Genomic DNA, 13,230 nt, shown 5'->3' with positions numbered 1-13,230 from the left:
CCGTATATAAAAAATGATCTCATAACATATTTATATACTCCAAATTCTCCATCAAAATACAAATCCATTTATTCAAACCTAGTATATATATTCCTCCACCAGAACACCAAAAAAGTATTTCAGTGTAATAATTTAATAAATTCACAAGGATTCAAAAATATCCATGACTCCAAATACTAAATAACATACACTCATTAACTTACTAAATAAGACTCTCCAATAAAAACTTGTATCCTCTGGCACTTATTCCTTTATGATCATCAAACCTTGTTAGCACTTCCTACTCTTGACTTCCAGCTGAGACATCAAAATTATCTGAAATATATTATGGAGATAAAGGGTGAGTTATCAACAATTCAGTAAGTAGAGAACATATAATAGTATGTAAACATGAGCATTTTCAGAATTTAGAATGCATAAAAAAACATTTATTTTCATAATACAGTATCAGAAACATTTGCTTTCAGAATGCAAAATCAAAGTATGTTATCAAAAATATCCAGAGCAAAAATTTCAGAAAAACATTCTTATTCAAAAATCATTTGGCATATCAAAATCTTAGACCTCATCTTCATCATATCAGAGTATCACATCGGGATAGATAGCATATTTAATCCCTGTGGTAGGGTTATAAACCACAATTCTAATCCTTGGAAGGCCATATCCACTATTATAATCCGTGGTTGGGTCGTATCCACTATTATAACCTGTGGTTGGGCCATATATACTATTATCACCCGTGGTTAGGTCGTATCCATTATTATAACCCATGGTTAGGTCGTATCTACTATTATAACCCATGGTTGGGCTGTATGCCACTATTATCATCCGTAGCTGGGCCGTAACGGAAATCGAATAGAACATCAGATTCGAACTTAATCAGAATACAGAATTGTCGTGGGGGTACATAACCCCTTCTTCATTAGCCTCCATGAACGAGATTACCGGAGTGGGGCCACCCATTTGTTGTTTGGCAAGATGATACTCAGTTGAGTATACCTCGTAGTATCGGGCTCGCCTAACATGTGCTTTCCTTCCCGATGAGATGATGCCCCTCTCGCGAACCCTCCAGCTATGGTTCAAATCTCCCCTAGGGGGGCTGTTGCCTTGGTGGCGAATGGGGGCAACCTGGCGGTGGCCCCCTATTGTTGAGGGCTGTTCGTTCGTCTGTGTCAGTCACCTTGGTCTCGGCTCCTTTCCCTCGATCTTCCCCTTGGCTCTTGCTCTTGTCTTCTGGTGCCTCTTCTGTTCCACATATTCCTTCTTTCCCCTAGGGGAAAAATAATCTTCGCTGTTGTGTGAGGTGGACTGATGGTACGTGCAGTAGCGGCACATTGCTCCCTGATCATCCTCCTTTTGAATGATGAATTTGGGCTAGTCGTACTGTGGTCTGAGTCCCTTTGCCGAGACTTCCTCTCGCTGCTTCTCCTTGGAGTCCTTTTCCCCTTTCTCATGTGGCTTGGCCTTGGTTGTGGCCTTCTCCTTCCTCTTCTTGCTCTCCATTTCCTTCCATGGCAGCTCTGTCAATACCTAGAGAGTGCCTTCCACCTTGATGAAGTTGTCGACCTTGTCCATGAATTCTCGCAACGTCTATGAGTCCATCTGGCTAGTTTTGCCATGAACTGAGAGCGAGGCTAGACCCCTTATTAGGGACTCTGTTCTTGTCCCTAACACTAAGGACCACGAGCTTGCTTTGGTGAGGAAGATGACCGAGTGACCTTGCCAACTTGCTTGGCCTTCCACAAAGGGTTGGTGTTTGGGTGATGGAATGATGAAGATAATGATGAACTTGGGTAGGCTAAGTGTTTAGGGAGGGCAAATCAATGTGGGCGGCTTGGGACTTGTCCTTGAGTGTGGCGCCAAGATGATGGGCTAGGGTTGGATGAGTGAGGTGAGGTTAGGGTTTTGGATGATCTAAGTGATGATTATGAGTGTTTGAGGCAATGTAGACTGCTTGAAGGGTGCCATTGATGTTTGGGCCACTTGGATGGTAATTAGGGTTGGTATAGTGAAGTGTAGCTACGGTTTTGTGGGGTGGCTAGGGTTGATTTCGAGATTGGAAAGAGTTGGCTTAGGGTTAGAGTTTAGGATGATACTAGGGTTTGGGAATGAGGTGGAAGAGTGGGAAATTAGGGTTTTGGGTGTAAGGCAACTAGGGTTACCGAAATGGGTATGGTAGGATTAGGGTTGACTTGGTCTTTGGAAGGTTGACTAGATTTGGAAATTGATATGGAAGGTTTGCAAGATGGAGGAAATCTTGAGGGAAGAGGGGAATTCAAATTTGAATTAGGATGGCAAGTCAATAGTTGACTAGAGAGATTTTAGAAAGAGTGATTTAAGGGATTGAATGTGATTGTCAATTCCTTAAATTAAGGGATTTGTAATGGGATTTGAATTTGAATGTGAGTAAGTCAAGACTTTTAAAAGGAATGAGTTACCTTATAGGGCTTGAGGTGGGTGGCTAGGTTTTGATGGAGGATAGACTTATGGTGGCTAAATATAGTAAGTGAAGGAATGGAAAGATGAGAGGCAATTAGGGTTTAGGTTAAGTCAAGGTTTGTGAAGTATGAAAGGCAATTATGGAAATGTTTCACTTATGGAAAGTTAGGCAACACTAGTGGTCGAGAATGATAAGTGGGAATTATGGCTAGGGTTTTATGGATATGGAAGCAAGTGTTTCGGCTAGGGCAAGTTGGATGATGGGAAGAATTTATGGAAAGTGGCAAACACTTTAGTGGTTGAGAATGAGGGTATGGAAGGATCAAATGAGCAATGAAAGAATGAACACCAAGAAAAAAATGATGAACACTCAAGAACAAATTAAAATACTTAAGAACTTGAATGAACAAAAGGTAACAAATCAACTAATGATTCACGGATTGTACAATAGTGGAAATAAACCTCATGAATTGATAACTTGATAAAAACAAGGATAACAACAAATTGGATTCACAAATTGCACCAAGTTGCAAGAACAAGATAAATGAATCACACCTATTCACGAATTGCAAGGTGTGAGCCTCTCTTTGGGATTCATGAATTACACCCAAAAAGCCCAAGTGCCTAGCACTGATTATTGATCTCCTAAACAAAATAATCCTCGTCTAGGAAATTTGCCAAAAGATCCCAATGCAAAGACTAAGAGTCCTATTTATAAGGATTACAATTTAGAAGCCCCTAATAGGTCCCTTGGAAAATAAATAATTAAATTAAAATAAACAATAAGCAATAAGCAATAACATAGTTGGCAATGTTCAAGTTGACCCATGTCATGCATGAGCCAATGCATGGGCTAGGCTGGCCCATGGCATGGGCCATGGGCACGGTTGACATTGCTGGCAAGGCTGTTGGCATATGGCTAACATGGCTAGTGGCTTGTAACGCCCGTCCTTATGGTGGGACGATGGAAATTACCGTCCCATTTAAAACTTTTCACTTGCATACCCAAGGTGCGAGACTCCACGTTTATAATTTAAAATGTGCTTTGACAATAAAAGAAGTTTACAACAAAAAACGTAAATCTTATAATAAAAAGGCCTCTCGTACGTTTAAAACTCGTGCCTAGACTTCCGTGCTCTTCCCCATGGGCCTTGTCCGTCCTGATCATGCAGTTCCTGTGGGGGAGGGACATGCATAAAAAACTAAAATGAGTCGAAGACTCGTAAGTATTACTTCATACAGTTAAAATATAGCAACATAGGTTTTCATTCATGCATTCATCATTCGTACATACTATTATTTGCATGCATACGTGTCGTACGTGCGTTCGTTTAAAAACGTCACTGGACGGGATTTTTCTCTTTTAAACATGGGCATCCTTTTCGTAAAACATTTCTCCCGTCAGTGCCTTCATTTCTTCAAGAGTTCGTGCATGTTTACGTGCATACGTGCGTTCTTTTGAAAACTTCACTGGACGGGGTTTTCCTTTTAAAAGGCTTTCCTTTCTTTAAAATGTGTCTCCCATCAGTGCCTTCATTTCTTAAAGTTCGTGCGTTCGTGCATTTGTACATACATGCATACATCCATTCGTTCTTATCACTTTCATAGGCCAGTACACACTATTACGCCCCGTGTGTTGGGGTTAGCAGTCTTCCTTTGGACCCGGATTTCGCCCGTGGCCACGGGTTGGGAATCCCTTTCATAGGGGCAGCACTGGGTGCACTTCCAGTACTACTTACCCGGTATTGCAATCTGCCCATTCATTGGTACCCTTTCATTCATTCATGTGGCCGTTACGTATCTTCATACATTCATGCTTTTATTTCTTTCTTTCTTGCTTTCATTCATTCATTCATGTCAGCTCGAAAGAGCTGGAGCTTTCATTCATTTCCTTCATTCATTTAACAGTCCTTTCTTTTATGAGAAAACATTTCTTTTCGTGAGAAAATATCGTTTGGGGCGTAAGCCCGAAAATGGTTTTTTCATTTTTCAGTTCATTTTAGTCTTATCCTTTCTTTAACAGTTCGTTCATGGAAAACTTCATTTAAGAACATACATGGGCTTAAACGTCAGGTTTCATGGCATCCTTAAGCGTCACCTTGAACGTCGTCAATCATGGCGTCCACGAGCGTCACCCCGTGGCATCCTTAAGCATCCGTTGTCATGCCCTTCATGCATCTTCATCAGTTTATGGATTTTCTCAGAAAATACATACAATAGATACAGTGTATAGTCATCCATTCACATGCGTACAATTAATACTTTGGTTGCGTAAATAGGGGCTGCCAAGGAGGGGCCTTACATACTTATACATTTGGACACTTAGCATTTTCTTTCTTAAAGCGTCATAAAGGGAAAATCTTTCATTTTTCGTTTTCTTTTATCTTATAAAGACTCTAGAAGAGTATGAACGTAACACTTACTTGGACTCCATGCTACTTGCTTGTCATTCAGTCCATTCATGTGCTTGTCCGATGGCAACCTACATGCATACACATACCTTAGCGTCATTCTCTATCTAATGCATAAGCAACTTGAACTACAAATAGAACTACACTATACTTGGAACACTCTCCTTCTATCCCATGCACTTATGTGCCCTTTACTATGTTAAACCCTTCGGGGACCACTTACGGTCACCACATCTTCCAACTCAAAGTCTTGTCTCGAGTGCTCATCCACTAAAGTGAACCCATTATTCACCTTAGGATTAAGACACTAAGACATTCATCTTACTCTTCTTACAACCACATTTCAACGCATGATTCTGACCGATGGAATCACGCATCCCAATCCTAGATAATACGCCCATCACTACCTTCATGCATCTTAACCCACACTAAATTCTCATTCCCATCCATACAAGCCACACGGCTCTAAGCCAACTCGGAGGCTCAAGCACTGTGTAACTGTACTCATGATAGATTACCCATTACATATGATGAATCCGTCCGACACATGTGTCTCACCATGTTACACATGCGCCTTACCCCTTTATCACTTAAGATCAACATATAACATGTTGATCACCTGCTCGTAGGGACAAGAGCCATACTCCGATACCAATCTTCTCTTAACCCGGCTAGCATGACTCTTCATGCTACCCGTCCCTTTTGACAATTCATTCAAACACTTAACACGATAAGACTCCATTCACAGCTACGCCTTATGTCACGTCACATAGCCCGAGATTGCTCCCAAGCTACATCATGACCTTGTCGTGTTACTAAACATTCTGCTACGTCAACTCTTAACTCATCATGAGTACGGTTCCTCCCGTACTCCAGTCACATCGTGACATTTCGTCACGATCCCGTTACGCCATTCCTACACTCTAACATTTCACCCATTCTAAGCATGACTTCCAATAATCACGTCACTTCGTGACGTTGCCCAGTCATGCTTCCGTTGCGTACTCTTACACTTGTTCCACTACTTTGCCCATCACAAGCATGACTGTTAGTAGTCATGTCACCTCGTGACATTTCTCAGTCATGCTTCTGCTGGGCACTCTTATACTTGTTCTGCTACTTCACGCATACTCTTAGCCATAAGTCCATCACGGTGACATTTGCCACCTCAAACTACAGGCTATGCCATAACTACTTCGGAACACTGTTCCACAATTCCCGACAATATCCATCACGTTCCACGCCCATCAATCACATAACCATCCTTATCTCTACGACACGCCACACGGCATATCGTTGCACCTCAGGGGGTACACTCCATGTATACTCCCTTCATACATGCCACATCACCACTATGGCATACCCGCCATATGGTGCATCACTCCATCACATGGAGTATACTCCACATGTACTCCTTTTACATACGCTACACCACCATTATGGTATATCCGCCACATGGTGTATCACTGCACCTCATGGAGTACACTCATCCTATACTCCCTTCATACACACTACGACACATCACCATTATGGCATCCCCGCCATATGGTGTATCACTCCACCACATAGAGTACATTCCACATGTACTCCCCACATATACAACATGCCACATCACCATTATGGCGTACCCGCCATATGGTGCATCATTCCACCACATGGAGTACACTCCACATGTACTCCATTCACACGCACTATGCCACAAAGTACACTCCACTTGTACTTATCTCGTTCCACACTACGTCAAGAGGGTATATTTTACATATACTCTCCTTATCTCACACTACGCCACACACACAGAGTACACTCAGCTTGTACTGTTCCCATTCCACATATACCACGCCACCATTACAACACAATCCATAACACTACATAGCGTACTTTCCAATTACACCAAACACTTCACAGCACACAACATGGCAGAATACATCTCCATCCAACTCATATATGCCCAACATTTCATCACACAACACCACATCACAATACCAACAGCACAGTCCACAACCTAACATAACTAATCAATATCTAACATAATTAACGAGAGATAGAGGGTTATACCATCGACGGGATAACCCGTGCGTTGCTCATTGATCGTCATAGTCGATGATGTCGGAAGAGTCGTACGTGGCGGCTAACCCACGTACGTTAACTGTTTAGGCATTTGGATAGCTAGGTGTAGTCTTGGAATGGCTCGTGATGATGGCAAGGAGCATAACACGGCGGATCTAGCTGTGTGCAGTGGCGGTCAATCACGCGCAGTGACTGTCCATCACGTGCAGTGGTTACCCACCACATAAAGTAGTGGTTTGGACCTAAGATTGGGCTGAGGGGTTGCTGGTGGAGCTTGTGGTGGCACTGGGGTGGTGCCATGGTAGCTCTTGGCAAAGGAGGGAGGAGTGGCCGTGTAAGGGGGAGGAAAACCAGTGAGAGAGTGAGGGAGAGTGTGCTTTCGTGGGTGGCAGATCGGGGTCGTGGGTGGTTGGCTTGGCTTGGTGGCGGCCTGAGGAGGCTGGAGGTGGTGGTCAACTGTCGTGGGTGGCGGTGCACAGTGTGCAACCCATGCGTGGAGAGAAGGAGAAGTCATGAGGTGGAGGGAGAGCTTCTGGCCTCGGGTCACGTGGAGGAGGAAGGGGAAGGGGAGAGGAGGTCCATGGCGTCGCATGGTGGTCGTGGGTGGCCGCGTACGGCAGCACATGGTGGGGAAATGGGTCAAAGACCCATTTCGGCTACTTGCTGGAGGAGGTTGGCCGGTGGTATAGGAAGCTGTTGTGGGAGTGGTGGCGCCGGAGGACGGCGCACGACGGCGCTACGCGCACCAAGCCCATTTGAGCTGTACATGGCCAGCGGAGAGAGAGAGGGAGCGTGGGAGAGAGAGGCTGGCATGGTTGAGCTCGCCGGAGGGAGGTGCAGCCGATGGTGCCGGCGGTGAGAGTTGGTGACGCACGGCGGCGCCGGGCTGAGGCTTGGAGCCGTTCGGGCGTGGGGTGGAATGTGTACGTTGTACGCTGGGGAGAGGGAGGAGAGAGAGGGAGCTGAGGGAAAAGTGAGGGGGTCTAGGTATTTATCCCAATCCCTTCATCTAGGGATCCACGTAACGATCTAACGATGGATCTCAAATACTGATTTGAAAATGAGTAAACGTTAACTTAATTAAAAGCGCTTAGAGGAATTAAGGTAGAATATTATTTAGTTTATAAAATAATATTCTTCATCATTAATAAAATGATGAAGTCTCACTTAAAATATTTAGAAGGATTAAACCATTTAATTAATAAAAGTTCTCAACATAATTTAAATCTCATAATATCTTAAATAATTGAAATCATTTTAATAATAATATTAAAATAATTTCCAAAAATTATAATATTTTTGGAGCTCTTCAAGAATATTATGATTGTCATATTTAAGATCAAATCTTAATTCAATAACAATGAAAATACTCCTTATAAATATTTTCAGCATATTTAAAACATTGGGCGTGGCCTAGAAGTCACACGATATCTTTCGAGACATGTCATCATGGTTCGACACGCATAACGTGACTCGCAGTCGCTAATGAGAAGGGCTGATGATCACATAATCTCTGCCTTTGGGATTTGCTTACGTCATAAAGACGAAACGTACGACAGAAAGGAGAAGCGTACGTAAGAAGAAGGAGCAGGGTATTACATGGCTTGGCCATGGACCACAAAACACGGGGTCCTACCACCCCTCCCAGGAGCGCCACCGAGGTTATCTTCTAGTCTTGGTCGTCGGTAGTCATGCGCTCTCTGTTGAACTTGGCCAAGAAGGACTTCATGCTTTCATCCTCCGTTTGTTTGATAGTGAGGAGGTACGAAGCCAGACACTGCCTCCTCTGACTGGACATGAATTGGGTTAGGAACAGTCTGACTAGCTCGTTGAAGCTGTCCACTGAGTTAGGTGCTAGTGACCCAAACCATACACGTGCTGACCCCCTTCAAAGTTAGTGGGAATGCCCAAGCTATTTCCCCAAGGAAGCCATGTAGTATCATGTGAGTCCTGAAAGTCTCTGGTGCTCAGAGAGTCCCTTCCTCCATCATACATCTCTATAGCGGAAACTTTGAACATCGATGGCAAAGGAACCACCATCACTTCCTCAGTATAGGGTAGACCCAAGCTCATGAGCAACTGGTTCACCGTTGACGATGTACTTATTGTTGTGAAATTTCACAAGTGTACGAAATCGTACCAAGTAATATAATGATGTCGAACCCACGAGGACTATTTACCTATTAACTATTGAAATTGTTCTAATTCTAAGTTATTTGAAAATCAAGAAAAGTGGTGGATTCTGAATTTGAAAAACAGCAACAAATTAAATTAAATCAACAAATGAAGAATTGACCAAACACTTAAAAAGAAGAATATTTCACCCAAGAAGAAAACACTAAGGCATCCAACTCACCTAACCAATCAAATCCCAAATCCTAACTATACAATCAATCAATTATCATCCTATTTGACGGGTTGTATTATTTGTATTAATTTTTTTAAAGAATAACAAAATTTGCTCTTGCTCTATTAACTCTTTAATAAACTTTTTCTCTTCTCCAATGACGAAGCAAGTAACAAATTTTCTTGATGGCCTAGATCATTTCTCTAGTGGTGTGCTGCCTAGGATTTCACCTCGAGATATTATCAAATAGGTTCTAGAGTTTAGTGAGATCTTAGAAAATATCTAATTCACGTAAGTATGCACTAAGCCAACAAAACAACTTATTGATCATGGTATTGTGCAAAAGTGTTCAAAGGAATTCAAATAACCCAAGTTAACACAAGAATTAAGCACAAACAAGACAAATTTAGCATTTTCCAAAAATCCAACTCAATTTCAATGAGGTAATATCATAGGCTTGTGATCATCAACCCAAAAGCAAAACAAAAGGAAAACAAAATATTTTTGTGATTTTCAAATTTCTTCAATTTTTTTTGTGAAAATAAATAGATAATCCAAAATAAATGACACCTACCCCAAAACTTAAAGAATACATTGTCCCCAATGTGAAGAATCAAAAGAGATGCAAAATTGAAAGGATCAAAGTAAACTTTCCTGAAAATGTTGCTTGAGTGCAATGGTAGGTCTGGTGTGTTTTAAAGGAGTGTTGTGGAAGGCTCTTCTAGCAAGGGACACAGAGCTGCCCTGTTTTTATTTTTTTTAGAAGAAAAATAACAATTTGCAAAGTGAGAGCATGAAAAACAAAATAAAAGTGGAATAATCAGAAAGAAAAAAAAACAAAAACAAAAAAGAAATAAAATAATGGAAAGTAATTTGGGTTGCCTCCCAAAAAACGCTTGGTTATAGTCTTTAGCTTGATGTTTCCTTCTTTGAATCACTGATCAATCAAATCAATGGATACTTTTTGCTTGTTGAAATCTCCCCTGAAGTAGGGCTTTAAATGTTGACCATTAACTTTGAATGTGTGTTTTGAGTCGTTAGAAACCTCAACGGCACCATACGGGAAAACTCCTGTTACCGTGAATGGTCTAGACCATCGGGATCGTAATGTTTCGGGGAAGAGGCGAAGTCTGGAATTATGAAGTAGAACTCTTTGGCCAACTTCAAAGTTTCTCTTGAGAGTGTGTCTATCATGCCATCTCTTAGTTCTCTCCTTATATATGAGAGCATTCTCATAGGATGCGTGCCGAAACTCATCCATCTTGTTGAGTTTTAATATCCTCTTCTCACCTGCTGCCTCTATGTCAAAATTAAGAGTCTTGATAGCCCAATAAGCTCTATGTTCCAACTCCACCGATAAGTGACATGCCTTCCCGTAAACTAGACGATAGGGGGACATACCAATTGGAGTTTTGAAGGATGACCGGTATGCCCATAGTGCATCGTCTAACTTTTTGGACCAATTTTTCCTTGAGTTGCTCACAATTTTCCCCAATATTCGTTTCAACTCTAGGTTAGAAATTTCTACTTGTCCACTAGTCTGAGGATGGTATGGAGTGGCAACCTTGTGTGTAACACCATATTTTCTCAAGAGTGCCTCAAATTGCCGGTTGCAAAAATGTTTTCCCCCATCACTAATTATTACTCTTGGAGTTCCAAGCCAAATGAATATCTGCTTTCTCAAAAAATTCATCACAACTTTAGAATCATTTGTAGGAAAGGCCACGGCCTCTACCCATTTAGAAAATCCACAGCTACTAAAATGTATTGATTAGAAAAAGGAGGGAATGGCCCCATGAAATTTATGCCCCAAATATCAAATAGCTCAACAACAAGTATATTATTTAATGACATTTAATTTTTTTTTCAGGAAATATTACCACTTCTTTGACATTTATCACAAGAAGAAACAAAAGCATAAGTATCTTTAAAAATGGTGGGCCAATAAAAACCTGATTGGAGCACTTTAGCTACTGTTTTGTTCACTCCATGGTGCCCACCAACCTCTAATGAATGGCAATGTCTTAGGATCAACTCTATCTCTTCCTCGGGTACACATCTCCTAATCACTTGATCACTACAATGCTTGTAGAGGAAAGGTTTCTCCCAATAGTAGTGCTTGACCTCTGAAAAGAATTTCTTCCTTTGTTGGTATGTAAACTCTGGATTGATCACATTGCTTACCAAGTAGTTTACATAATCTACATACCAAGGAACTTGTGTTAGAGATACAACAAAGAGTTGTTCATCCAAGAATACCTCATTTATTGGAGAAAGTGGGGCTGCCTCTTCTGTTGTGTGCTCAAGTATAGAGAGATGATCGGCTACTTGATTCTCGGTTCCCTTTCTATCTTTGATCTACAAATCAAATTCTTGTAGGAGTAAAATCCACCTACGTAACCTTGGTTTAGCTTCCTTTTTAGCTAATAAATATTTAAGAGCAGAATGATCAGTGTAAACAATTACTTTTGACCCAATTAAATATGATCTAAATTTATCAAAAGCAAAGACCACGACTAACAATTCTTTTTCCATAGTAGCATAATTTAATTGGGCATCCATCAAGGTACGACTTGCATAATAGATAACATGGAGAACCTTGTTCTTCCTTTGTCCAAGCACGGCTCCTATTGCGTAATCACTTGCATCACACATCGATTCAAATGGAAGTGCCCAATCCGGTGCACATATTATTGGGGCTGAACTTAACTTCTTCTTCAAAAGTGCAAATGCCTACAAACAATCATTGGAAAAGTTAAATGGAGTATCTTTGACCAAAAGAGAACAAAGGGGTTTAACAATCTTAGAAAAATCTTGAATAAAACGACAATAAAACCCCGCATGTCCCAAGAAACTTCTCACGCCCTTGACCATGCTAGGTGGAGGTAATTTTTCGATGACCTTTACTTTGGCTCGATCTACCTCAATGCACTTGGAAGAAACTTTATGCCCAACTACAACTCCTTCCTGCACCATAAAATGACATTTTTCCCAGTTAAGAACAAGGTTAGTTTCTTCACATCTTTGTAGAACTAAAGATAAATTATTTAATCAATTATCAAATGAAGAACCAAAGACAGAAAAATCATCCATAAAATTTCAATAAACTTTTCCACCATATCCGAAAAAATGGCCATCATGCATTGTTGAAATGTCGTTGGAGCATTGCACAAACCAAAGGGCGTCCTCCGGTAGGCAAATGTTCCATACGGCAAGTGAAAGTGGCATTTTCTTGATCTTCTGGTGAAATTTGGATTTAATTGTATCCCGAGTATCCATCAAGGAAACAATAATAAGCATGACCGGCAAGCCGTTCCAACGTTTGATCAATGATAGGAAATGGAAATTGATCTTTTCGTTTGGCATCATTGAGCTTGCGATAGTCTATGCACACTCTCCAACCCGTGACCATTCTTGTTGGGCTGAGTCCATTATTTTCATTATCTACCACCGTCACTCTTCCCTTCTTGGGCACTACTTGCACCGGACTTACCTATGAGCTATCTGAAATAGGGTAAATAATTCTGGCATCCAACAATTTGAGAACTTCCTTTTTTACAACTTCTTCTAAGTTCGGATTTAAGTTTCCTTTGTGGCTACACCGTAGGCTTTTAATTGTCTTCCATTAAAATCTTGTGCATGCAAAGTGAAGGGCTCATTCCCTTAACGTCAGCTATAGTCCATCCTAAAGCTTGCTTGTGAGCTCTCAAAACTCAAAATAACTTCTCTTCTTCAAGACCTGTCAAAGATGAAGAAATTATTACGAGTAAAGAAAAATCATATAAATAAGCATTTTAAGATGAGAAGGAAGAGGTTTGAGTTCTAAAGAAGGGGCATCAATAATGGATGGCTTTTGTGGAGTATTGCTTTCGCCCAATGTTATGTTTTCTGACTTCCCTTTAGGCAAGTAAGGTGGAGATGTTTCCAAATAGTGTGCACAATTGCTTATCTTGGAATTCTCAGAAT

General features: G+C 41.2%; 1 protein-coding gene across 1 annotated transcript; it reads right to left on the bottom strand.

Annotated features, from left to right (window-relative positions):
- Nucleotides 1–10,198: 10,198 nt before the first annotated feature.
- LOC118348012 lies at nt 10,199–10,957 on the bottom strand. Its single transcript, XM_035688737.1, has one exon. It carries the CDS (start codon nt 10,955–10,957, stop codon nt 10,199–10,201), a length of 759 nt encoding a protein of 252 aa, XP_035544630.1.
- Between the last annotated feature and the right edge of the window lie 2,273 nt (nt 10,958–13,230).

Source organism: Juglans regia, chromosome 3, assembly GCF_001411555.2.
Source record: "Juglans regia cultivar Chandler chromosome 3, Walnut 2.0, whole genome shotgun sequence".
Classification (NCBI taxonomy): Eukaryota; Viridiplantae; Streptophyta; class Magnoliopsida; order Fagales; family Juglandaceae; genus Juglans; species Juglans regia.
This window is presented reverse-complemented; position numbering and strand designations above follow the sequence as displayed.